Source organism: Pollicipes pollicipes, unplaced genomic scaffold (assembly GCF_011947565.3).
Source record: "Pollicipes pollicipes isolate AB1234 unplaced genomic scaffold, Ppol_2.1 Scaffold_4140;HRSCAF=4873_pilon_pilon_pilon, whole genome shotgun sequence".
NCBI lineage: Eukaryota > Metazoa > Arthropoda > Thecostraca > Pollicipedomorpha > Pollicipedidae > Pollicipes > Pollicipes pollicipes.
In genome coordinates this window covers 108602-134109 of record NW_023596438.1, presented here as the reverse complement: position 1 = coordinate 134109, position 25508 = coordinate 108602, and the positions used below count along the sequence as shown (strand labels likewise).

General features: G+C 59.3%; 1 protein-coding gene across 1 annotated transcript; it reads left to right on the top strand.

Annotated features, from left to right (window-relative positions):
* Positions 1 to 218: 218 nt before the first annotated feature.
* On the top strand, positions 219 to 25508 carry LOC119094837 (SNF related kinase). Its single transcript, XM_037217755.1, has 10 exons — positions 219 to 341; positions 5286 to 5533; positions 14196 to 14544; positions 15127 to 15268; positions 22009 to 22221; positions 22769 to 22909; positions 23414 to 23528; positions 24453 to 24811; positions 25265 to 25343; positions 25395 to 25508. Exons 2-10 carry the CDS (start codon positions 5297 to 5299, stop codon positions 25506 to 25508), a joined length of 1749 nt encoding a protein of 582 aa, XP_037073650.1. The 5' UTR covers positions 219 to 341; positions 5286 to 5296.

Here is a 25508-nt window from a genome sequence, read left to right as displayed (position 1 = left end):
ATACTTGTTTTGGCCATCTGTTTCATTACTCATAGATCATAATAAGCTTGGGCATTCAAAAATACCAAGTTAGTAATATCCTGTTTAGATCTGTGCTGCCATCTTTCCCTTCACCTCACTAAGCATTTTACAATCCTCGCAAACCAGACGGCGGAGTAATCTATTTTCTTGATGAGGGGTGGGGGCGGTTTGTGGTTACGCGTATTTGAGAACGGTGTACTCGCATGTCAGTTGGTGTTTCATCCGTCGAAGTGAATTTGTTATGCGAGGTAAACAATTCAGAAGGAGGGGAGGGCGCTGCGAGACTTCTTCGAGGCATATGCACTGCGTAAAGGACTAGGGTAAGTGGCACCGTTTTGAGGTCGCGTATGTTGCATCCGCTCGGACAAAAATGTGCTAAGCTGTAAAATCCAATCAGAATCGGTTGCGGCGGAGCAGGGGTCAAGAGGCAGGAGGGTGGAGTCACCCAAATGTTACATGGTGGGTAGTTTGCCCCTCAAACTGTGTATATAAGGCATTGTGCACAAGCCCTTGCTGTGAATGAGAGAAACCATATTTGAATTGAATTTGAACCCTAATTTCCCAGTGAGTTGCATTGCACCTGGTCAAAAGGATCTTCATTTGATTGCTTGGCTAATTTGTGTACCTCATTAATTTTTGTTAGCATGTTGCATGAGCCACTGCTTTTAAAAGTATGTATGAAGGTAGAAGAAATGCAGGTATTTATCATGTTCATTGTATCAGCAACATCACAGTAGCAATTTCAGTGCATTGTTGTCATAAACCTGCACATTCATGACCCAGCACATGGTCACCACCTACTTCAGTCTGTAAAGAAGCAAATGTTTCATGTGATTATGGTATGGATAGTAATTTAGATAAGGTGAAATCAATGCACACATGTAGCAATGCAAAAATCCAGCACAATTTGGCCTGATCTTAAATCATCATAACTGTGTGCAAGGTTTAGTGCACTGATGCCATGTTTCCCGCAGATTGACCTAAGTACCTAATCACAGAACCTGCAAGTGTGAAAGCAGATACCATGTCTGCTTGCTAAACTGTCTGCACTAGATTGTCTAAGTCAGATTGATATGCAAGTATTTTGTGTTGCATTCATTTGGCTTGGCATATCCGTCTTTATAGGATAAAATAGCACTGATTTTTGTGATATTCCTTTGCGTAATGGTTTCAAACCACTTACATCTTTGGCAGCAAGTTTAAGATTGCTATTCCCATACAATATCCCATGCAACATCTCCATCCTTGCCACCTCCTGAACATGTGTAAAAGATCAACCTCTTATTTTTGTAGCTTTCTTAAGATTTAGGATTGATTCAATATGTAAATAATTAATGTGGTCCTAGTTTTGAATGTTGAAATGGTATTTGGTATAAGATAAATCTGCCCTATTTGAAGTTTTATTTCTGTTCCTGATATTTGTGTTCAAGTTTTGATATTCAGCCTCTGTTTTAATTGATACATCATATGTTGTCTCTGATCTTTTATTGCTAACTAAATTGATGTTAACTTGCACACATGATTAAACAATGCTGAATACCATGCTACTTGGGGAAATTATTTGTTTAAGCCAAAAGATCTGTTCCTGATCAAAATCACATTGATATATATATATATATATATATATATATGTGTGTGTGTGTGTGTGTTTGCTTAAAAATAACTGCTGACTCAGCATTGAGGAGTTTTTTGATGCATCATTCTAGTTTCTAAGTTTCTAAGCCTTTGATCCATCATTCTAGTTTCTAAGCGTTGACGCCAAGTCAAAGGCCCGGAGACTAGAACGATGCATCAAAAAGCCTGTCAATGCTAAGTCTGCAGCTATTTTTAATCAAACATGTATCAAAGAAAGCATGCTGCCAATATATTCCATGTATATCTATATATATATATATATATATATATATATATATATATTTCTGGTCTATAGTGCTCATGCACCTCATAAGCTGCAAGAATGCAAGGTTATTGATCTCAGGACCAACTTATATATTACTGTTTATGTAACTTGCACATACTTTGTAACTGGCCTCATGATTGGTAGGTATAGTTTTCCTAATGAGTGTTGAGAGGGGGATCCTGATGAGTGGTGTGAAGTGTTGCCTGATGGGTGGTGGGTAGGGCTACACTGATGTGTGGAAGGGAGTCTTGTGACTGTGATGTCTTCAAAAGGATGGGCTGTGAACTGCACTGAATGACCCTTAAAATGACTTAGTTCAAAGCCTGATACACATATTAAACACCCCTTTTAAAAACCCTTCAGAGATGTTTGTTGATTGCTACATCCAGGAGAAAATTGTGTGTGCAAAGGATGGCCTTGATCTGGCATTTACCACTGCAAAACAGGCTTCTACTGTAATTGTTTACAGCTATGCCATGCAGTAAAACTGATTCCTAGCTTTCACTGAGGCCTCAGCAAAGCTTTTGCAGGAGTTTCTGCATTTGAAGCCTGTTTAGAGCTATGTTTTATTTATTCCTGATCAGGATTTCAGTCTCCGTGTACTTTTGGTCCTTGGAAGGATCTCTTGGTCACAGTGAACAGAACTTGCAAGAGCACTGTTCCAAGTTGTTTTGGTACATCATCTGTCATTAGTACCTGTATGCTCTGATTAGTGCCACACTTCTCCTGGTAGAATCATTTGCCACTATCATTCTCATGCAGGGCTTTCTTGGCATCCTTGATGACAGGTGCTATATTTCAGTCCATGATTTTAGTGGCCAGGAAGTCCATTTTGCTTCTGTAGACATTCAGGACTTCCACTGACTGCAAATGGGGTCTGCAATGTTTTATTTTTTTGTAAGACATTTGACATGAGACCCACCTGAACACTCAGAGGCTGACACTCCAGTCCTTGCTCCTGGAGCATCACAGTCATCCTACTCACCATGCACAGCACATTCTTGCTGAAGAACAGCAGACTAGCCAGTTTCCATTGAAATACCATGTGGTGGCAAACTTCTTGGAGATGGCATTTGATATTGCAATATCTAGGAAGCTTGTTAAGCTGTGCAGAAAGCCCCAGTTTTGTGCACCTCCAGTGAAGTGCAGAACCATGTGGTGGTGTGCAGAACAGCAATGAAAGAGACAAGGCACTTGGCATCCACTGTAGATGGTGATACTGTGAATTGTGTTTGAACTATCTGATATAAAGGAGAAAATGAGTTAGGGAATCTTACTTCCCCACAGAAGTTCTTCATTAAAGGGAATGATTGTGAACTCCAAGAACTCATGGCAACCTTTGCTTGGCTGAACCTCAGCCGGTTTCTCGCGGCAAAAGGCGACGGCGTGATCCCTGAAAGAAACCTCTGCCATTGTCAGCTTTGGTTGTAATGCACTTTAGTTTAAAATGTGCCCTGATCAGTGTGTCTCCATGCTCTCTTGAAATGCTTGAATAATGAGAATGACAGTCAGAAACAACAATGCGAGCATTTGGTTCCAAAAACGGACTGAAGCAAGTGGACAAAGCTGCTTCTTGTACCAGTTATAGTTACGAGCTAAGTGCTGGAGGTGTGTCTCCAATTTCTGTTGGAGGAGTTTGCATCCTGCCAGCGATCTTGGAGTACGGATGTCGCCTGGAGGTCTTGTCGAATCTCAGCCTTCCAGACATTCCACGACGGCGACGGCTGCCCCTGCGCTGGTTACGCTGTCCAGCTTCGGAACTTCGAGAGGCTGGGCGACTCCTGGACCTGTTGCAATGAAAGCTGACCCACCTTCTCCCCTCCATCTTCGGATAATAGTTCGCCGTCCCAGGGGTCCACTAGGCTGAATGTTGCGGAGAAGCATTGTCTGGTTTCTCCCGCAGTGGCTCTCCTTGGTGATCTGTGTGACCGGCTGGTGGAACCTCTGTCGATCGCCAGTTCATAGGAGCCGTTGCCGAGGGCTGAGGCCATCGTCGATGGTTGGTGAAGTGCGGAGTGACCACTGCTGGGCTCGATCGGGCGCTGCTGCCAACCAGGAATAACGATGTTCTTGACTCTCCTGCGATGTCGCTTCAGAGGACAGGCATGACAAATGGTCGTAGGTCATCTTCATCTTGTAATTGTGTGGGCCGGCAGTTCAGGAGTTTAGGCTGGGCAGTTGATTCCTGAAAGGAATCAAGTGCCCAACCTAAGTCGACCTGATTCGTTTCAGGAATCAAGTCGACTCCCACTGTGAAGCCTTGTCAACGTTGCTCCGGCAGGCCCGAAGGAAGCCTTCCCTGCCTGGGACTGTGATAATGTCCGTCGGTCGATATGGACAGTGTCGAGGAGATCCTGAGGCTTCACTCGAATTCTCTCTTCTGTTTTCGTTTCCCCTGTTTTCCCTGAGAGGGCAGCTCGCTACGAACATCAAACGAGGTTCCGTGTTCCACACCCAATCACCTCACAAATATCGGCACTGAAAACGCGCACGCTGCACGCGACGGTCAGCCAGCTATTCGCACCGACGACGCTGCCCCCCCCCCCCCCCCCTGCCCCTGCTTTCTCATCTAACTTTCTGCGCCTTCTGGAGAGCAGCTTGTGGCGGGCCACGGCGCGTTTGTGTGTGTGTGTGTGGGTGCGTGCGTGCGTGCGTGCGTGCGTGCGTGCGTGCGTGCGTGCGTGCGTACGTGCGTGCGTGCGTGTAGGTTGATGAACCTCGCGCGCCGGTTGTTGCTCTCAACAAAAGTGTTAACATCAGTGCTGTGAAAAGCCAGGCTTGATTAGGTGTGATGTTCATTTACAAACACAAGCGCTTGATACGCGCATGCGCCCGTGTCGGTCCGCTGACCAGGACTTCACGCGATGGCGGTAAACATGGTTGTAAATCGCCGACATTGTGCGCAAGTAACTTTGTCGGTGTATCTTGCACAAATATGGAGAAGTGCCGTTGAAAATTAAAGTTGTGAGCTACCAAAGGGTTGCAAAAGTTGTATGGGCCGTCGTATTAGTGAGCTCTGTAATTTTTGCTTACGTTATGTTGTCATGTTGCTCGTTGAATGCAGTTGTTGCTGTTGATTCAGTTTTCTGTCATTCGATGCTGTTTTCCAGTACATGAGTCTTCCTGGTTTATGTGAAAATTTGCCTGCAGAAAAGAAGTGTCAGCAACCCTATATTTCTGCTTGTGGCATGTGAATAAACGTGGGTTATCCCGGTACTTTACCTCTGCTTGGAGTAGTAATATCGATCGCGGCAATCCATTGTCTAGCGGTAGTGTTTCTCAAGGCCTTGTTACTCATCTAAAATCCACACTGCGGAGCCCGCCCCGACCCCGGCTGCCCCCTCACGGCCCCGCTCTGCCGCAGCCGCCGCCGCCATGAGCTTCCGCGGCAAGGACGTGGGCAAGATCGCCGGCATGTACGACCTGGAGCACACCATCGGCAAGGGCCACTTTGCTGTGGTGCGGCTGGCGCGGCACGTGTTCACCGGCGAGCGGGTGGCCGTCAAGGTGATCGACAAGACCAAGCTGGACCCCGTGTCGCGCGAGCACCTGTTCCAGGAGGTGCGCTGCATGAAGCTGGTGCAGCACCCGCATATCGTCCGCCTGTACGAGGTGAGTGAGCGCCCGCTGACGGCGCTGGGCGGGGAGGGGCGACTCCAGCGGACAGTTGGCGGTGACGGCGTCAGTGGCGCGAGCTGGACGTGCGGCTGCGGCGCGGCTGTGAGGCTGGCCCCAGCCCGCTGGGAGGGGTGGCTGGTAAGTCTGCTGAGATGGAAACACACCATGTAGGCTTAAAGTGTAGCATGGGATGGCTGCTGGACGGCAATACGGGGGTGTAGAAACCGCGCTGTTTGTACATCCGTTACTGATCCGTGCGATGCAGCCATCCTAGATCACTTGCACGTGCCTGTGTCACATTGGGCACCTTTGGCGGGGCGCGCCGCGGCTCGGCGGCAGCACAGTGAAGCAGGCCGGCGTCAGTTGTGGCGTCCGGACCGGGGGCTTGCCACCACGTGCGCCACAGTATGCCTCGCTAGGACTGACGCCAGGACGTGGTGCGCCAGGAGGCGTGCAGCAGTTGGATGCGTCGTAAAGTGAACCACGCATGATCACCAGCCAGCTCACATCGGAGTGGTTAATCCCCGTAGGTAGTGTGCTGCCAGTTTCCAGACTTCTACGTGGGCATTTGAACATGTGTCTTTATTGCAGTCTGTGGGCATCACTCCTCCATTACTGTTGCCTAGGCTTCTTCGCATCACATCTCTCCATGGCCGCGCGTGTTGTGCTTCCTCTGGTGGCGGGCATGGGACCCGTCTCTCCAGGGCCGCTGGTCACGAGCCGTGTAGTGCACCTCTCCGGGTTCTGGTCTAGACGCGGCGGTCGGGCCCCCTGTCCAGACGTCCCGCTCGGTTCGGGGGGAGGGGAGGGGGGAGGCTCGGTATCGCGAGAGTCTCGGGCCGCAGGGGCGCGTCAGGTATCGCCGCCGTGCGTGGTCTGAGCCAGGGGCGCGCGCCGGCATGTCAGAAGAGGTTTATCAGATAATGCACATTCAAGGCCGGGATGTGGCCGGCCCACGCCGGCCGCACCCGAGCGTCCCCTCCACCAGGGTCACGGGCGGGTCGCGCCCCCTGCCCCACCCCCTACTCCCTTTCCCCTGAGGAGGTGGTGGCACGTGCCGGCTCTCGGAGAAGGGTCGTCCGGTGCTGGCCGGCGGCGGGGGGCGGGACGGGGCGAGGGCGGGGGGGGGGGGGGGCATGCTGCTGCCGGGCTGCTGGCGGCCGCGCCAGCCACCTGGGGTCGGCTATCTCGTGTGCACAGGGCGGTCCGTAATCCGCTTAATGTCGGCATGTTGACGGATGCTGAGCCGCCCTGCGCCCGGCCGTGGGCCGCCGTCTAGCCGGTCAAGAGGGTCGCGCGCGGCCGGGGTGTCTCTGCACTCCCGCACCAGGACCTCACGTCCCACGCGGCGTCACACGGCGCGTCACGCAACGGCGTCGGCGTCTCGGCGGCACGTGCAACGACGTCACACATGTGACGTCGCCAACGGCCGGATTAAAATGCATGGGATCTGAATGTTTTCTCTCGTGTTTACTTTCTAACACATTTTTGTATTTTTCGTCATGTGTATCTCTCATAAAAAGCCTGTGATAGCCAACCGCTTAGGACGGTCCTTACATTATGTATTGGGTGAGTCGTCTTCTTACGTCAGTATCCAACTCCTAATGTATGTTGGCTAGGACATTATGTCCATCCAATACTCTGACCAGACAAGCTTTGACAGTCACAGGCCATTTGGTCAGGAGTTCAGCAGCCCCTCCGTCTGAGCTCAGCCAAACCCTGACCAGCTCTGTATTCCAGGCGGTCGCCGTTCAAGGTGGTCGCGATCATGGAGCGGACGTATGTGTAGCCAAGGCTTAAGAGGGCCAGCGCGCGACTCAACCGTGCGATCTTTGTGGTCAAAATTGAGTTTGATGGTTTGATGCCGCGTGAACCTGTCGGTACTGGGGAGGTGCTGTCGACCTTGCTCGAGCGGTGGCCCCAGTGTGTGTCGCATCAACGCACGCGGGCACCGTCACATGCACTGCTTACGGAGAAGACATTCGGCTCTTCCGATACGTATTCCGTCCTGGATGCGTCACGCGCTGCTGAGGACTTGGCTTGCGGCCGCCGTACACCTTGTCGCCATTGTCAGCCGTGCCCTGGCCGTCTTCGGTACAGCAGGGCATGGCTTGACGTCCCTGAGGCGCGAGGCTTTCCGCTAACCCGTTATTATGGGTGCAAAAATTACGAGAGTGTGGAGGATTCGGGTTGTCAATCATGGGATTAGTTGTAATTAAGCTCATGGTGGTACACGTAAAGACGCGAATCAAAACTGATATGTTCTACGACACCGCGTAACTGTGAGTTTCTCCCCGGCCGAGAGGTCTGCCTTATCTGCGTCCTGACACCTTGCGGGTGCTGAGGTATTGCTTGCGATAGCAATGACGTTTTTATGGAGTCTTCAGGTGAATTGCCTGCGAGAGCCAAGCTGTCTGTATGGTGTCAATTTGAGGAACACGCTTTTTCGGTGCTACTTCCCGGCCGTTCGTGATCGCTCGTTGGTCGCGCATGCGTGGTACGGCATGGCCCCAGCAATTGGCCAGCGGTTCGCCGAGCGGACCGCTCGCTGTCCGCCGCGAACCGAAACCGGCTGGCCAGGCTTGTTTTGATTGGCAGCGATAAACTTCTTCCGTTTTTTGTGGCGGCTGGCTTCACCGGGGCGCGTCTGTTTTGCGATGGCGTCGTCGTCGTCTTTTCCTCGTCGGGGTTTGTTTCCGTCGCTGTCTGCTGTCGTCTGAATGTATATGCGCCCTGCTCCGAGTTGTGTACAGCTGCGTCTGCCTGCGCAGGGGGTATATATTTGGCCGGCGCCGGGCTGCTCCGGGCCACGAACCGCCTCCGCCCCGGCCGGCACCGGAGGCGGCGGCCGGCTGTCGCGAGCGGCGGCAGCGCGCGCCGAACGCCGCCGCCGCCGCAGGAATAAAGTCGTTAGCCACACCGGGGGGGGGGGGGGGGGGGGGGGGGCGCCGGACGGTGTTCCGTTCGGCGGCGGCGGGCGAGCACGGCCCGGCCGGCCGTCTTCCGGACCTCTGAGGACGCCCCGCCCTTGGAGCCGGTCTGGGGGCAGGGGCGGGGAGCCGGGCCGGACCCCGGCGCCGCCGACCGGCGCGGAGAGTGACGGCGCTGTTCAACAGACTGTGGCAACAGCCGCTTGTTTTCTCGCGATGAACTCGCGCAGACAGCAGTCGTGCAGCATGGCTGCACAGCGTTCATTTCCTCGTGCCTTCACCGCAACCGGCACTGCGCCCGATGTGCCCTCAGACGTCTGCTCGCGACCTTCGCGGCAACAACATTGGGTCAAAGGGCCCCAGCAGCGCCCATGATAGCGATGATGGCAGTCGGTGTTGCAACGCGACGTTTCGTCGCGTTTTTCGTCGGTTTTGCAACGCGATGGACGGTCGCAACCGTATTCGCATCGATTACGCTCATTGTGGGGGCGGTTATCACCACCGCCATCCCCATTGTGGTGATCAGGATCGTGGCGACGGCCGCCGCTTCCGGTCCAGTCAGACCGGGCCCGGACCGGCTCCGGAGGAAGTCACGAGCGGGCGCCCTGTGACGTGGCAGCGACGCTCTCCCCGTTCGCGCTCGGCGGCGGCCGGTGGTGCGGGGAGGCACCCCAGGGAGCAGTCTGTCGCACCCCAGGGAGCGGCCTGTCCCTGAGCCCGGCGGAGGCACCCCAGGGAGCAGCCTGTCCCTGAGCCCGGCGAAGGCACCCCAGGGAGCAGCCTGTCCCTGAGCCCGGCGAAGGCACCCCAGGGAGCAGCCTGTCCCTGAGCCCGGCGGAGGCACCCCAGGGAGCAGCCTGTCCCTGAGCCCGGCGAAGGCACCCCAGGGAGCAGCCTGTCCCTGAGCCCGGCGGAGGCACCCCAGGGAGCAGCCTGTCCCTGAGCCCGGCGGAGGCACCCCGGGGAGCAGCCTGTCCCTGAGCCCGGCGAAGGCACCCCAGGGAGCAGCCTGTCCCTGAGCCCGGCGGAGGCACCCCAGGGAGCAGCCTGTCCCTGAGCCCGGCGAAGGCACCCCAGGGAGCAGCCTGTCCCTGAGCCCGGCGGAGGCACCCCAGGGGGCAGCCTGTCCCTGAGCCCGGCGGAGGCACCCCAGGGAGCAGCCTGTCCCTGAGCCCGGCGGAGGCACCCCAGGGAGCAGCCTGTCCCTGAGCCCGGCGGAGGCACCCCGGGGAGCAGCCTGTCCCTGAGCCCGGCGGAGGCACCCCGGGGAGCAGCCTGTCCCTGAGCCCGGCGGAGGCACCCCGGGGAGCATGCTGTCCCCGAACCTGGCGTAGGCGCCTCTTCCGCACGCCAGACCGGCAGCGGCCAGCGGGTGTGGCGGCAGGACGTGGCGATAGGTCGTGTCGCGCTAGAGGGCGGCGTGTGTGAGCGCCGAAGGGCTGCCGAAACTGGCTTGGGTGTGGAGGCGCGTTGGATTCCTGGTGCCAGCTCATCGGCCCCGGTTGTCATTCTACGGAGCCGTGCACTGGACGTCCCGTTGTGGGGTGCTTGCTATGCAGGAACTACCGTTACTAGTATTTGTGGCACATCTTGATTAACGCTACTGGTTAGCTAATAAGGAACTTCTCCCTCGTGATAACGTTACTGCATTAGCTTTCCTCGTAATGAACCACCATGAACGCAGCCTTGCACCGTCAGGACATTTTTGCCAAAGTAGTTTGATGCGATAATGTGCATCGTGCGTTTTTACGCAATGTTGAAGCTCACAGTGACCAGGGGTGCACCCAGTGGAGTACCTGAGGACCCAGCCTTCCCTCCCCTCCCCCTCCCATAAGACTACATTCGTTTGTTTTAGCACCGTGGACGGCACCCTCGGTTCTCTTATGAGTGCTTATGAAGCTCCGAGACCCCCACCCCCCCCCCCTCCTTCAGAAAATCCCGGCTGTCGCCCGGACATGGACGCCAGGCATTTAACACCGTAGAAGTTGCGAGCGACGGGAACGGTAGGCGTCGTACTAATGATCCGATGTACAGTTAGCGAGTAGCGAGCCATGAAACGTTCGTATTCCGTTTAAATAGCAAATGACCAACGCTGTCCGTGGGAGGCAATTACTGCTGTGAAACACGCACTGGACCTTCCAGTGGCGTTACGCGTTGTCATGGTGATGAGCGGGTGTCGGGCGTGTCCCGTTCGCGAGCGAGCCCGCTGTAGTCGACAGCGTGGCGCGTGGCGGTCGGTCTGGCCACGCGGCTAGATCGCAGAATCCACGCCCCCGTCGTCTGTGCGGTTCTGCGTCCCGGGGGAACGGGGGGGGGGGGGGGGGGGCAGCACCAGCTCTCAGCTCCGGAAACACCGCTCACCTGAATCACTCAGAACCACCTTTCTGTCCAGCGTCGGCGTGCGGACGCGACCGGCCCGGCTGCCGTCCGTTTTTGCCGACCTGGTTTGAAAGGCTTCGGCGGCCGGGCTGCTGCCGCCGGGGTATTTGTTGAGGGCCGGCCGCCGGGGCCGCCCGCCCCGTGGTGACGCGCCGCTCGCTGGACGTTCACGGAATCAGCCCCACTGCGCTAGCGGGCAGCGTATTAGAAATACGGGGTAAATCCGAGCCGTGGCTATAGCACGAACCATATCGGGTTGCTGGCTAGCTTGAGTTTTTCGAGTGATCATGTGGGAAATAAGTAGCCCACACAGGAATTGGTCGTCCTCATTTCCAGAAGTTATGTGTCCAGGATGAAGTGTGATGATCTGTATCATAAATGAGTTTTGAAATTCGAGCATCTATGTCAGTTGAGACTGTCGGCCGGCGTTTTGTTTACATTCGCCATTGCCATCTGATGTTTTTCAGACATTAACTTCGGACATATGTAGCCTACAGCGAATGCAATGAATTGTATGGCGAGTTCTATTTACGGTAATTCATGCATAGGAAGTAATGAGGGGTGATCTATAAATAAAACGAGTATGAAATTGTGCCGGAAATATTGTGCTTTGTGCTGGCAGCACCACAACGCGCTATTGCCTGAGCACCTTTGCCAGCGGTGCTGTGGCGCAGCATGGGTGGCGCGTGCGGCATTTCACGCCACGTCCCGTCCGCGAGACGTCATCAGCTGCTCGCGGCGTGGTGCCGACGCCGCGCAGTTATCGACTGAGGTCTGGGCGGACGTCGGTGGTGGGCAGAGCCGGTCAGCTCGGCCGCGAGCCGGGAACACCCGCCGGCCTCGCGGCAGGCCCCGGAGTGAGGCCTCGCGTCCGGCCAGCTCTCGTTGCTCCGTGTCCACCTATCGCAATATCCCTGCACGGCGGTGGGGACCTGTTATGTTATACTCGTTGGTGTAGTTCCTATTCAGTTGAGGCCCCCACACCCACACCTACACCCACACTCACACTCACACCCACACTCACACTCACATCCACACTCACACCACACCCACACCCACATCCACATCCACATCCACATCCACATCCACATCCACATCCACATCCACATCCAGCATCCACACCAACACCAACACCGACACCAACACCTGTTAGCCTCCAATATTGAGAGGAAAGCGGTTCAAATCCGATAAGAAACAAAGTTTTTGGTTATTGCTCCCCTTTCTCTTTCAAGCTGGCTATGAACGAGATTGAAGTGGCATTGGGCTGCCCAATGCGTAACTACGGCGTTGATTGTTGTCTGTAGGCTGCGGTGACTCGTGCCAGAGCCGGCGGCTCGATGCTCAGCTGATGCCGCGTCTGATTTTGAATGTAGCGGGCGGCAGTTCGGTAGCCTCGATTGCCGGAGGCATCGCTGCGGACTGTATCACCCAGCGAACGTGTGGCATGTCAGCTGACGACAGAGGGCCACAGCGGACAGGCCTGGCCGTGCTATTGTTCGCCACCGAACGGCTTTCTCCGCGATTCGGCCCGTTCGAACGATAGTGGAGGAACATAAAGCCCAACGGGCGTTATGGCACTGGGATTGTGAACCCGGCGGCGTGCGGTAATCAAATCGGTAAACGACCTCAGAGGCCGTGCCGTCTGCCCCAAACAGTTTGTGGACCACAGTGGACCACTTTTCTGATAAGGCGAGGCTGCTGGATAAAAATAAAACCCGTTAACGGGGCCTCGGGCCTCGGTGACCTCAGGGGTTGTCCTTCGGTCGGCCTCGTGTGGTCTGAGTCCTGTGCGGTCCCGGTCCGGCATTGATTGGTCGGATGGAACCGGCGATATCGCGGAGAATCGCCGTCATCCGGCCGGCCCGCGGCGTCGACAGCAACGCCTTGCACGGCATTGACCCCACGCAGCCCAGTTCTATATCGGGCAGGCGGCGCAGGCCAATCGCGGCCAGTCGCGGCGCACGCTGCAGCTCTGCGCCTTCGCCGGGCCGTGTGCGATCGCTGCACTGGCCGATGAATGAATGAATGAGGCCGGAAATGGCAGGTCCGGCCGCTGTCGGGTCGTGTGCCCCGCTTCAGTCGCGTCGGGTGCGGCCGTCGCGCGCGTCGGTCGGCGGCGAATGATCCCGAGTGCGATCGGACGGGCCGGCGGCGTGTTTAGACGCCCGACCGACCCGATTGATCCTGTGACGGTCGATCCTGTCATGGCCGGGATTAATTGTTTCGTGACCGGCCATCGGTCGATGTGTCATCTGAAAGGTCGCGCCGCGGCGTGGGGCCGGCGCGCTCCGGCGTCTGCGTCGGGCGCCAGGTGATGGACTCGCGGTCAGAAGTGTGCGAGACGCTAGCTGCAGGCCGACCCAGCGACCATGTGTCTGGTGAGGTCGTCTGGCCGCCGAGCCGCCCCTGAGCGACGTGTCGTCTGGCCGCCGAACCAGCCCCTGGCCGATGGCTTGTCTGGCCGCCGAACTAGCCCCTGACCGACGGCTCGTCTGGCCGCCGAGCCAGCCCCTGAGCGACGGCTCATTTGGCCGCCGAACCAGCCCGTGAGCGACGGCTCGTCTGGCCGCCGAACCAGCCCCTGACTGACGGCTCAGATGGTCGCCGAACCAGCCCCTGATGACGGCTCATCTGGCCGCCGAACCAGCCCCTGACTGACGGCTCGTCTGGCCGCTGAACCAGCCCCTGACCGACGGCTCGTCTGGCCGCCGAACCAGCCCCTGACCGACGGCTCGTCTGGCCGCCGAACCAGCCCCTGACCGACGGCTCGTCTGGCCGCTGAACCAGCCCCTGACCGACGGCTCGTCTGGCCGCCGAACCAGCCCCTGACCGACGGCTCGTCTGGCCGCTGAACCAGCCCCTGACCGACGGCTCGTCTGGCCGCCGAACTAGCCCCTGACCGACGGCTCGTCTGGCCGCCGAACCAGCCCGTGAGCGACGGCTCGTCTGGCCGCCGAACCAGCCCCTGACTGACGGCTCAGATGGTCGCCGAACCAGCCCCTGATGACGGCTCATCTGGCCGCCGAAACAGCCCCTGACTGACGGCTCGTCTGGCCGCTGAACCAGCCCCTGACCGACGGCTCGTCTGGCCGCCGAACCAGCCCCTGACCGACGGCTCATCTGGCCGCCGAACCAGCCCCTGACCGACGGCTCGTCTGGCCGCTGAACCAGCCCCTGACCGACGGCTCGTCTGGCCGCCGAACCAGCCCCTGACCGACGGCTCGTCTGACCACCGAACCAGTCTCTGGCCGATGGCCCGTCTGGCCGCCGAACGAGTCCTTGACCTGACCCACGGCTCGTCTGGCTGCCGAACCAGCCCCTGACGGACGGCTCGTCTCTTTCGCCAGGTGATCGACACGCAGACCAAGCTGTACCTGATTCTGGAGCTTGCCGACGGCGGCGACATGTACGACTACATCATGAAGCATGAGACCGGTCTGAACGAGCACCTGGGCCGCAAGTACTTCCGCCAGATCGTGCAGGCCATCTCCTACTGCCACAAGCTTCACGTGGTACACCGCGACCTCAAGCCCGAGAACGTCGTCTTCTTTGAGAAGCTCGGCATGGTGAAGCTGACTGACTTTGGCTTCAGCAACAAGTTCCTGCCGGGCCAGAAGCTAGAGACGTCGTGCGGCAGCCTGGCGTACAGCGCGCCGGAGATCCTGCTGGGCGACTCGTACGATCCCACGTCGGTTGGTGAGTGGCGCGGGCCGGCCGGGCCTAGTCAGGAACGCGGCCGCCTGCCGCGTGTGGGATTGACCTGACGCCAATAGGCCTAATGTTCCCGGTGAGGTGCGATTGACCGGTGCCAAGGGAGCTGTCGCTGGTGATGTGGAGTTGTCCGCCGTGGTGTGGAGGCGGCTCGACCTCATCGGGCGAATTTCTATGTGGAGTTCTGACAACACAAGCTGAGGCTCCCCCGCCAGCACGGCAGGCCCGCCTTCGTCGAACGCGGGTTCATGCATGACGTTTGTGAATTTGGCCGGTCGGGCGCGCAGTGTTCCGTTCGTGAAGCCTGACTGGCGCGTGCGTGACTGAGCCCGGTTCAGCGCAAAGTGAAGTCGCACATGAGCCGATTGTAGTGCTCGGTCCCCAGTGGCGACGCGTCCAAACACGGCGTGCGCCATGTCACGTACCCCGACATCCCGCCGACGCCGACAGCCACTGCAAAGTATGTCACACCCGACATCCGGCCGGTGCCGTCAGCCCGGGCTGCAGCGCCGACCCTGACTCCCCTCTCTCCCGCCCCGGACCTGATGACCGGGATGGCCTCCGCAGACGTCTGGTCGCTGGGCGCCGTGCTTTACATGCTGGTGAGCGGCTACCCGCCCTTCCAAGAGGCCAACGACAGCGAGACGCTCACCATGATCATGGACTGCAAGTACCGCGTGCCCGAGTCCGTCTCCGAAGGCTGTCGCAGGTGAGCGCGCCCGGCCGCCCCTCGAGGCCGCCCACGGCGCCAGGTTGGTGGTGGGGGTGGTCGGGGAGGGGTACGGCACGTGCACGGTCCGCACCTTCCGTGGCGTGCTTGCCGGCCGTGTGGGGCGCGATCGCGCTGTGCATTCAGCGCGCGCGCCGCGTAATAGCGCCCATTGACGTACGGCCCTTGACTGGGACCGGGTCTGGCGGGTGCGCGCGCCGCTCCGGCCGTCCCGTCGCCGGGGTGCGGCCAATCACCGAGCGGGCGAACCGCACGGCCGGGAGCGAGGGGCGGCCACGTCAGCGGTCACGGCTGCCTTCGCGAAGTGATGGCGCAGGCCTGTGCACAGGGCTCAGCTGTATGCGGTGGTCGTCCGGTCCACTTCCGATCGGTGCCGAGTGCCGCTCGGCGGGCGCGGCCGCGGCCTGCCTGGCCCCGTGTCTGCTGGTGCGCCTCCGCGCCAGGGCCGCGCTCGCCGGCGGCGACGCGTGCTGCCACACACTCCCGCGCGGGATGATGCATCGAGTCACTTCCGCGCGCCCTGCGGCCTCCGTGTCCGTGCCCCCGCCCCCTGAGGCGTGCGGGGGGGGGGGGTCGGTGACTGTCGTCCCCACAGCTGGACGGAAATACACCGCCACCGCCGCCTCCGCCTCCCTCTGTACGGGCGGGATCGTCAGATGCGGGACACCGGGACACCAACACGCCGTCGCAGGCGGCCGCGAGCCGGCGGGCACGCGCCGACCAGGCGTCGCCGGCCCGGTCAGAGCGCGCTGGCCATTGTGTTGATTGGTGAGACCCGATGCTGGCATGCCTCTGGCAGACGCCAACACGGGGGTCACCGTCGACGCCGATGCGACCGGCTGGGCGCCGACTGCCCCGCTCAATGACAACAGACACGCGCGGGGCCACCGACGCATGGATTACCGGAGGTCACGGACGGACTTATCACGGCCGGACGGGGCAAGAGTGGATCGATAGGAGGCGGGCAGATGCCGGACGAACGCGGCGGACGGCCACGTCCGACCAGGGACCGGCTGCCGGCGGAGAAGGTGTCCACACGGACAGACCGAGAGCGGGCGGCGCTTGGGCGTCACGCCCGGTCGCAGGCCGGCCGCCACCCGCCGTGTCTCGCTGGGTCCGGCGTGGCGCGTGTTTGGCGTGCGTCGCCGCCGGACGTGAGGTCACCACGTGCCGACGGCCGGGTGCCGCCCTTCGGTCGCGGAGAGAGCGGTGAGGTGGGCCGCTCGGCTGCCGCGCGTGACCCCGGCGGAGACCTCACCCCGGCAGGCGGCGCCGGCCGGCCGGCCGCGGCCCGCTAGCAGCGGCGCGCCGCCCGTGGGCCCACGCCAGGCAGCGCATTCAGAACGACGCCGCCGTCTCGCGCGGTTGTTTTACGACGTGTGAAATGGCTATGGTCAGCGGCGCCGCGGCCTTTCACGTCGATTACAGCGGTGGGCGCCGAAACGCGGCGTCGGGCCAGCCTGGGGCCGCGGACGTCGAGTGACTGCTCCCGCTTGTCCACCGATGAACCCATACGTCCCTACTTCATTGTTGTTGTTCAGAATGTTTTCCTCACCATTGATGTGCTTTTATTTCCTATGGAGTGATTGCTAGCGCTTTCTTTCCCATGTTTCTCTTTTCTGTTTTATTTGTTCGTGTTTATTCGTTTCCTCTTCATGTATTTCCCTCTTATATGCTTTTGACCATTCCGTTGGTATTCCTGTCTTCGGGTACGTCCATTTTTGTGTTGATGCCTTCGCCATTGTCGACTCCTCGTCTTCTATCTTGTTTTCCGGCGGCTGTCCCACGTCTGTCTGCTGCTGTCCTGCATAGACCGCGGTCGTTTGGCTCGCTGTCTGCCTGTGACATGTTTTGAACTACGGCCCAGTCATTTGTGACACGAGCCCCGGGGAAAGGGTATGGCGTCGATTCGATTTCGCGGGCGTCGTTGAGCCGGCGTCCGTCGCTGTTGCGCGGCGCGCACGGCCGGCGCCGGGGGCGTGCGCGTGCCGTCGGCAGTGACCGGCCGGACGGGCCGCGGTGTGACGCCGGCCGGCGCCGGTCGGACGTCTGTATCGCGACGGGCCGGCTGTGGCTCGGAGACGGGAGAGCGGTCAGAGTCGTGTGTCCGGGCCAGGACACTGCCCCGGCCGCCGCCGCCCGCCGGTCTGTAGAGCCTCGCTCTCTGGTGTTTTCCCGGCGACGGCTCTTCTCCATCCTGGTCCTTCTGCATAAGTAGTTAATGCATGTGTTATGCATTTGGGCTTGTGGCGTTAGGGAATTACCCTGATGATCTCGGGCAGCCCTCTGGAGACCGCCCCTCGGTGACCTTTAGTCTGTGCCCCCCCCCCGCGCCTCCGGGGCAGTCGTAAGCATCTTAATCGATGGGTCAACCGCGAACGCACGGCTCCGGCAGCCAGCTGGAGTGGCAGAGAAATGTTTGGACAACATCCGTCCTCCTCCAACACCGGGGGACTGCCCGGGACCGCCCGGGAACTGCCCGGTGCCGCCTCGGGACCGTCGGCTCCGACGTTGCCCATTAGCCGGCGGAAGGGTGCGTGCCGGCGTCGTTAGCGGCAGAGGCTGATCACCGCCTGAGGTGAGGCGGCGGCACGCCCCGCGCGCCAGCTCCGGCCGCCCCGCGCGCGCCACGCCCGCTCCGACCAGGCGGGCGGCGACCCTCGTGGGCCATACGGCCGGCGGTGGCAGGCAGGCGGAGCGAGCGCCGCCCGGCGGAGACGGCTGGCCTAGTCCCCGCCGCAGGAAATCTCACTGGCTGGGCGAGGGTTGTGGCTGGCGCCTTTAGCAGGTCTATGTGCATCGTTAAAGAACCTTCTAAATTGCTGACTTGCGCGGTCCGACGTTTGCGTGCAGTGCGAGAGGTGAGCACTAGAGACAGAGGCTGTTCATCGCACTGGATCGGCGCGGAGTGCTCCAGGCTCTGCCTCTGTCTGACTTTCCGGCCGCCAGTGCAGTCGCCAGCGAAGGCGGGTGCCGTGCACCAGCTCACGCCAGCCGTCATGCGGGGACGACTCACCGCGCGCAGTCGCCTCCCGTGGCATCCGTGCGGGCGACTCCACTCCGTATTTATCCATGTCGGGCGACCTGGGCGCCGTCAGGTCGGCGTCTGACAAAGGCCCGCGCCGAACGCCTGCGTCTCCAGTGTTTGTTTATGGTTGTGTATGTGTGTGTGGGGGGCTGGTCGGAGCTCGAGGTGGTACCGAGTGCCGTCGCACGTCCAGTCTGTCGCCGGCAACTGAAGGATGTCGGCGCGAGCCGGCGGCCGCCGTGTTCAGAGAACGGCCGATCGGGTCAAAGTCCGGTCGACTGAATGCGTACAAAGGTCATAAGAGCGGCCAGCGCGCAGTCTGTCTGGACTGGTCGGAACGGAGGAGGGATAGAGGCCTGGACGGTGCAAAGCTTTGTGAGGTGCTTGGTGGAGCCGACATCACGTTAATATGAAGCCGATGCGGCAGCAGATCGGGTTCGGTACGTCAACAAACCGGGGGTCGGTACGTCAGCAGACCGGGGGTCGGTACGTCGGCAGACCGGGGGTCGGTACGTCAGCAGACCGGGGGTTGGTACGTCAGCAGATCCGGGAGTCGGTACGTCAGCAGACTGGGGGTCTGTACGGCGTCCTCAGACGGCCGGCGTCTGCCAATCGATCTCTTGCCGCGGCAGCTGCCGCCGGCAGAGCGAGGGCGCCGCCGCCGTCGCCGCCGCTCTCCCTCCGGGGGCGGCGGACGGTTCCAGCGGAGCACGCGGCCTCCACACGCGCGGCGCGCTGTCCGGGTTCGGCCGGCGAGCGTGCGGGCGTGCTCACGCATGTGCTGCCTTGGCCAGATATGGAGCTGATCCGGACACTGGCTAATGGCACCAGGCGGCTGCCAGCTGAGACGATTATTTCGGAGTTCTGAGCTTTCGTGGCGTCTTGCGCTGTATACATTTTGTCTAATGGAGTGTAAGACGCGCACGTAAAACTCCACGCATTGCAGGGAAGCCTCACGTACCGGTTGTACCTTTTCCCTTCAGGAATACTCAAAGTCCAACACACTTATGGATATTGGCAGTGGCGTAACTATGGTGCACGGGACAGTCTCAGCCCGCAATATTCGTGTCGGAGGGCTCTGTGCTGCGCGCGCCGTTGTACCCTACATCTCTGCGTGGGTGTCACGCATCGGCTCCCATGTCGGGCTGGCACGGCCGCGCCCCACGCGTCGCTCGCCCGACATGGGGCGTCAGGGCCGCGTCCGGCCTGGACAGGATGGCGGCCGTTGCCAGCCGGTCGGCGCGGTGTGGCGCGGTCGGTCAGCGAACGGTTAGAGCGTCTCGGCTCTGCTGGGGCGCTGTGTGCGCGGGTCTCACGTGGCACGTAGTGCGGATTGAGGTCCGTAACATCGGCTGGCTCTGGCCCTGGGGCTACGGAACTGGCGCTGCCCACGTGACGTCGGTCAGCTGGTCCTGTGGATTGAAAATCATGCTATTTAACGGATATCTCAATTGCAGCGCATTGGGCTGAACAGACCACAAGTTAGCCAGCAAGTAACTTTCGCTTAACCAGCAAGTTAAGACATAAAATAATTCGTGAAGTGGACGGGACCAGGGTAGACTGTCGGCCGATGGCAGTGCATCCCTAGTGCTGGACGCTTTGAAAATTATCGGTGATTGCTCGCTGATATTTACTTTCATAAACACGTTTTTGAGGTAAACAATATTAGTTCGTTTGCAGTGGGTGTCCAGCGCCCATCCCAAAATGCGTTCGCTTCGGCTACTGACGCAATAACTTTGTCGCCAAAAACGGAGTGCGCCAGATGGCCACAAATTGACAGACGTCAAAACTCGGACTTGTTCTGACTTTTTGTGTTGTTTGTCATCAGTTTTTGTGATATTAGCTAGCCGCAATTTTACGACAGAGAAAATCGTTGGTCGCAAAATGACCTCCGTAGTCGGCGCGCCCCAAGACTCCAACCAACAACAACAGAAAAGTCTGGTTAGTCGGAAATGATGCCGGTTTGGTGCACGAATAAATATGATTAATTTCATGAAGGCTCAGCCGATGACATGGCAATATTTTATGGACCGTCGGTGACGCGCAGTAATATATTTGAAACGTGTTGCACGCGCCATCTTTGTTGGTGCTGCATTTCACTGATTGTTGGTGGCGCCGGCAGTCAGGCAGCATGAGCCCGGATAGGTTAGAATTGTGTGTGAGGGTTGGGAGCGGACCCCGTCAGAAGGAACAACAACCGCCCCATTGCCCCAAGGGGAGCAGATCGGGCAAAAAGGTAAAGTCTTGTTTTTGAGTGAAATGTTACCAATTTACGAATAAAACTTTGCTTCAAAACACTCCTTGAGAGCGGCAACGGCACAAATTGGGGGGGGGGGGGGGGGGGGAGAGACGGTAGCCATGTCTGGTTATCGCTTTCCGTTCAGCGACGATAGGGCCAAGTAGCACTAGTCCCCCAAATCGGTGATGCCCCCCCCCCCCCTCTTAGCTGGTGCTCTCGATCCGCCGCTGAGTAAACCGGTAGTGGGTAGCCATCGAGCCCTGACCTTACGTGATTGTCAAGGGCGAAGGAAGCTGTTAAAGTGTAATGTGAAGATGATATGATTATTGTGGTCTGTTTAAAGTGTAATGTGAAGATGATACGATTATTGTGGTCTGTTTAAAGTGTAATGTGAAGATGATATGATTATTGTGGTCTGTTTAAAGTGTAATGTGAAGATGATAAGATTATTGTGGTCTGTTTGAAGTGTAATGTGAAGATGATATGATTATTGTGGTCTGTTTAAAGTGTAATGTGAAGATGATATGATTATTGTGGTCTGTTTAAAGTGTAATGTGAAGATGATATGATTATTGTGGTCTGTTTAAAGTGTAATGTGAAGATGATATGATTATTGTGGTCTGTTTAAAGTGTAATGTGAAGATGATATGATTATTGTGGTCTGTTTAAAGTGCAATGTGAAGATGATATGATTATTGTGGTCTGTTTAAAGTGTAATGTGAAGATGATATGATTGTTGTGGTCTGTTTAAAGTGTAATGTGAAGGTGATATGATTATTGTGGTCTGTTAAAAGAGCTGGCAGTTTTGTGGAGCACTCATAAAATCGTACTGTATTTGGATCGACGAAGCCCGCGATAAAAAAGTGTGACCAGCGGTGTCTGACAAGAGTCATGGCTGTCACGCTTGTTGCAACTGTTGTAGGCTGTCACTTGACCAGTTTGGCATCGGTGATGATCCGGTTCGTTTGCCATTGATCGATGCTGATTTGGAGAAAGCCCGTTGGGCGGTTTTTGCTTATGGAGTCGGCTTCACACAACGTCCGGCGAGCTTGGTCACGTCCCCACCCAGCAGGTGGCGGACCTTTTTAGGTCGTCACAGTTGGCACTGATCTCTGGTGCATCTGTGCGCCAGAGTTTCCGTCCGTACTCTCAGTCACTACGTGCCAAGTGAGAACCATGCGCATGTATCTGGACTGGTGTTGTACTCTGGTTGTATGGATGCTGCACCAGTCTCCGTCGTTACCTCTGTTGTGGTTCGTTGCTGGTGCGACTGTCTTGTGTCCGACGATTTGAATGGCCGAATGTCTCAGCGGGCTGCGTCGCTGCGCGTTGCGATTGGCCGTCTGAAGTGCCGGTATTGTGTCCGATCATGCGATTGGTCGACTGCCGCCGTGTGCTGCATCGTCCCGTCATCCGATTGGCTGTCTGACCTCGCCGCGTCCTCTCCGGCAGGCTGATTGGCCGCATGCTGCAGCGCGACCCGTCGCTGCGCGCCTCGCTGCAGGAGATCGAGTCGGACCCGTGGCTGAACGCGGCCGAGCTGGGCGATCCGCTCACCGCCTACGTGCCGCTCGTCACCCGGCAGCACCTCAGCGAGGAGGACCATGCGCTCATCGTGCAGAAGATTGCCAACGGCGGGCTGGGCACCCGCGAGGAGATACTGGAGTGAGTGGCTAGCGCGCCGGCGGCATTCCACGAGCTCGGAGCTCAGACACCGAGCCGTGCTTGTGTGCGGGGATCCTCATGGCGCATTGCGTGAATGCAACACATATTCGATGGACAGATGCTGTTTCGTAACCTTGAAATGATTTCAATAGGGTGGCAGATATAAAAGCCGCAGCCAGCTCTGGGCTTGGTCGATCTGAAATATTGAACGATGATGCGGTTCGCGTCGGTGTAATGAACAGATCAGCATCAGCGTCTATTCGGCGTCTGTACGTGTCGTGCGAACAGTTAACGGTACGCCGTCACCGTCCGGAGTTGACCGATGAACAAGGTACCGTCAGATGCCGGCCGATTGGAGCGTCATTCACCAGACACCGGCGTAATAACACCGGCGTCGACCTTTTTAGAGGGCGTCTCGCTCGATGTGCCCGAACATCTCAGTGTGTCCGTTATGTGTACCGCTGCCTGCCAAACTGAATAGCAGTCGGCCTTGCTCTATCGCTGACCCCTGTGCCGCGTGTGTGACGCGCGCCACCCCATGACGTAGGGCGCTGGACCGGGACGAGTACAACTACATCACAGCCACCTACTTCCTGCTGGCGGAGCGGCGGCTGAAGGCGGCCCGCGATCACCACGCGCTGGCCGCCTCCGTGCAGGGGGCGCAGCTGTCGCCTCTCGACAGTGTCAGGTCAGGCTCCGGACAGTGCCAGGTGGCGGGCTTCGGACGGTGTCAGGTGTCAGGCTCCCGCCAGTGTCAGGCTCAGGACAGTGTCATTGGCCGCCTGGAGCGCCCGTATTGTGTCCGAACTTGCGATTGGTTGGATGCCGCCTTGCCTGTCTTGTGGTGTGGTGACCTTGGGACTGTGACTGATCAATGGATAACCCTCTGACAATGCCAGGCAGTTGTCTCCATAGCTTGTCTAGTCGCCGAAGGACGGTTTGCATATGCTGTGTTTCGCTTATGTTCATATTAGCTACATGGGATCTTGCGGATCCGTCTCTGTCATGCTCGAATCACCCTCTCTGCACTCTGAATATGCTCGGTACTGCTGCGGAACTGACTGGTTTGTGCTGTGTTTCTTTCTGGTTGTTTTCGATCACCCATCCTTCGCCCGTCTCCGGTGGGCTGACTCGTGCTGCCTCGGCCTGGTCCGTGCGTATCCCCTGACGCTGCCTCCTCCTTGCTCTCCAGCCGACCGACAGCCAGCACGCCGGGCGCGCGGCCGTCGTCGGGCGTGCACTTCCTGTCGCCGCAGGAGCCGCGGCTGCCGGTCGGCGCCGCGCGGCCGCTCAGCCTGCCTCCTCAGGTGAGTGGCGGCGGCGCACCGCGTGTCTGCCGCCCCAGATGGGGGGTGGCGGCGGCGCCCCCGCGTGTCTGCCGCCTCAGGGCGGGGGAGGCGGCGGCGCCCCCGCCTGCCAGTCGCGGCCGGTAGCCGTCCAGCCCGCCGCTGACGCAGTCGGTTCTGCTCGGCGTGCTGAGCAAGCGGCTCGGGCGACGGGGTGGGGTTTCACGACGGAAGGCCGTTGTGAAGGGGGAGGGGAAGGGTGGCGGCGGTGGCGTGGGCTCGGCGGCGCAGGCAGCGCCGGGTCGACTGGTCCTCAAATATGACGGTCGTTCGGTCAGATTGTCCGGACCTTCGGCGCTGACGCTGGTGTCTGGAGCGCGAAATGATCGCGGATGTGGACGCGTCTTAAGACTAAAATAACCGTCATCATGGTGGTGGCTGCTGATGTGGTGCGCAGGTTTGTTCGAAGCTGCGTTGGGTTCCCATGTACGTGTGCGTAGTGGAGAAGCAGAAATGCTGCATTGGGCTGTAGGTGACGCTGGACATGTACGTCTCTTAAGATATTCTGGTGTACTGGCTTCCAGCCTTATTGGCAGGTCGTCCTCGCGCTGGTAACAATCCGCCGTCCAGCTGGCTCAGAGTCGTCCAGGCCAAGGTCCGTTACCACGCGCCGTGCCCTGACCCCAGATGACAACCAGGTGCCTCCCTCCGCAGGCGCACGCGGCGGAGCCGGGCGACCAGAAGCCTCCGCGGCCCGCGGACGCGCGCCAGGTGGTGGTCGAGGGTCTAGCGGCGGCCGGCGGCGGCAGCGGCGGCGTCAGCAACGTCGGCGGCGGCGTCAGCGGTGGCGGCGGCGGCTCGCTGGCCGTGCTGGTGCCGCCGCGGCCGCGTGCCGCCTCGCCCAAGCTGCACCTGCCGCTGGAGCCGGCGGCGCGCGCCGTGCCGCCGGCGCCGTACCCGCTCACCTCCAACCTGGGCCTGCACTGCTACACGCCGCAGTCGTCGCTGAGCTCGTCGCCCGGCAGCCCGTCGTCGTGGCTGGTGTCGCCGCACTCGTCCAACCCGCCGTCGCCGTCGCTGGCGGCCGGGCCGCGCCTCAAGGCAGCCGCCGGCCCGCCGCGCCGCCTACACGCCGTGCGCAGCTCGCCGCAGCTGCTCGAGATCCACGAGGACGAGGAGGAGGAGGAGGAAGAGGAGCTGCCGACGCCGCTAGCCACGCGCACGCTGGCGTCGCCCGGCCTGCTGCGTCGCATGGAGAGTCGGCGCCGCTCGCGCGCCTCACGCACCACCAGCTGCTCGTCGTCGGACGCCAGCGACGACGACGAGCGCAAGCGCGAGCGCGAGGCGGCCATCGGGCTGGTGAAGGAGCTGCCGCGCCGCGACTCGCATGACGACTCGAGCGACTCGGCTGAGAGCGGTCCAGTCGGCCGGCTCTCGCGCGGCCTCCAGCGCCGGTTCGTTAACCGTCCCACCGACGCCGGCGGCGGCGGCAGCGGCGGTGGTGGCGGCGGTGGCGGCGGTGGCAGCGGCGGCGGCGGCGGCGGAGGGAAAGACTCGCGAGACCGCCACGGCGGCGGCGGCGGCGGACACGGCCGCAAGTACCGCGCCAAGTCTGCCTCGGGTCGACTGACGCGCTCCGCCGGCGGCGGCATGCAGAACAGCCGCTCGCTCAACTGCATCTCGGAGCTGCACGTGCTCGACTTCAGCGCGCTGGGCCCGCCGCGCGCCGAGCTAGCCGACACGCCGCTGGCCGCCAGCTCCGAGAACATCTTCACCACCACCGACAACATCACTAACATCTACGTGGACAGCGGCGGCGGCGGCGGCGGCGCCAACGTGAGCGTGGTGCGACTGGGCGGCGGCGCGCCGCTCGGCGTCTTCCTGGAGCTGGCCGACAACCGCGAGGGCCGCCTGCTGCTGGCCGCCGGCGAGAAGCGGCTGCACCGCACCGACAGCGGCTCTTCCATGGATAACGCGCAGTATGTGTGGGCCGCCGGCTGA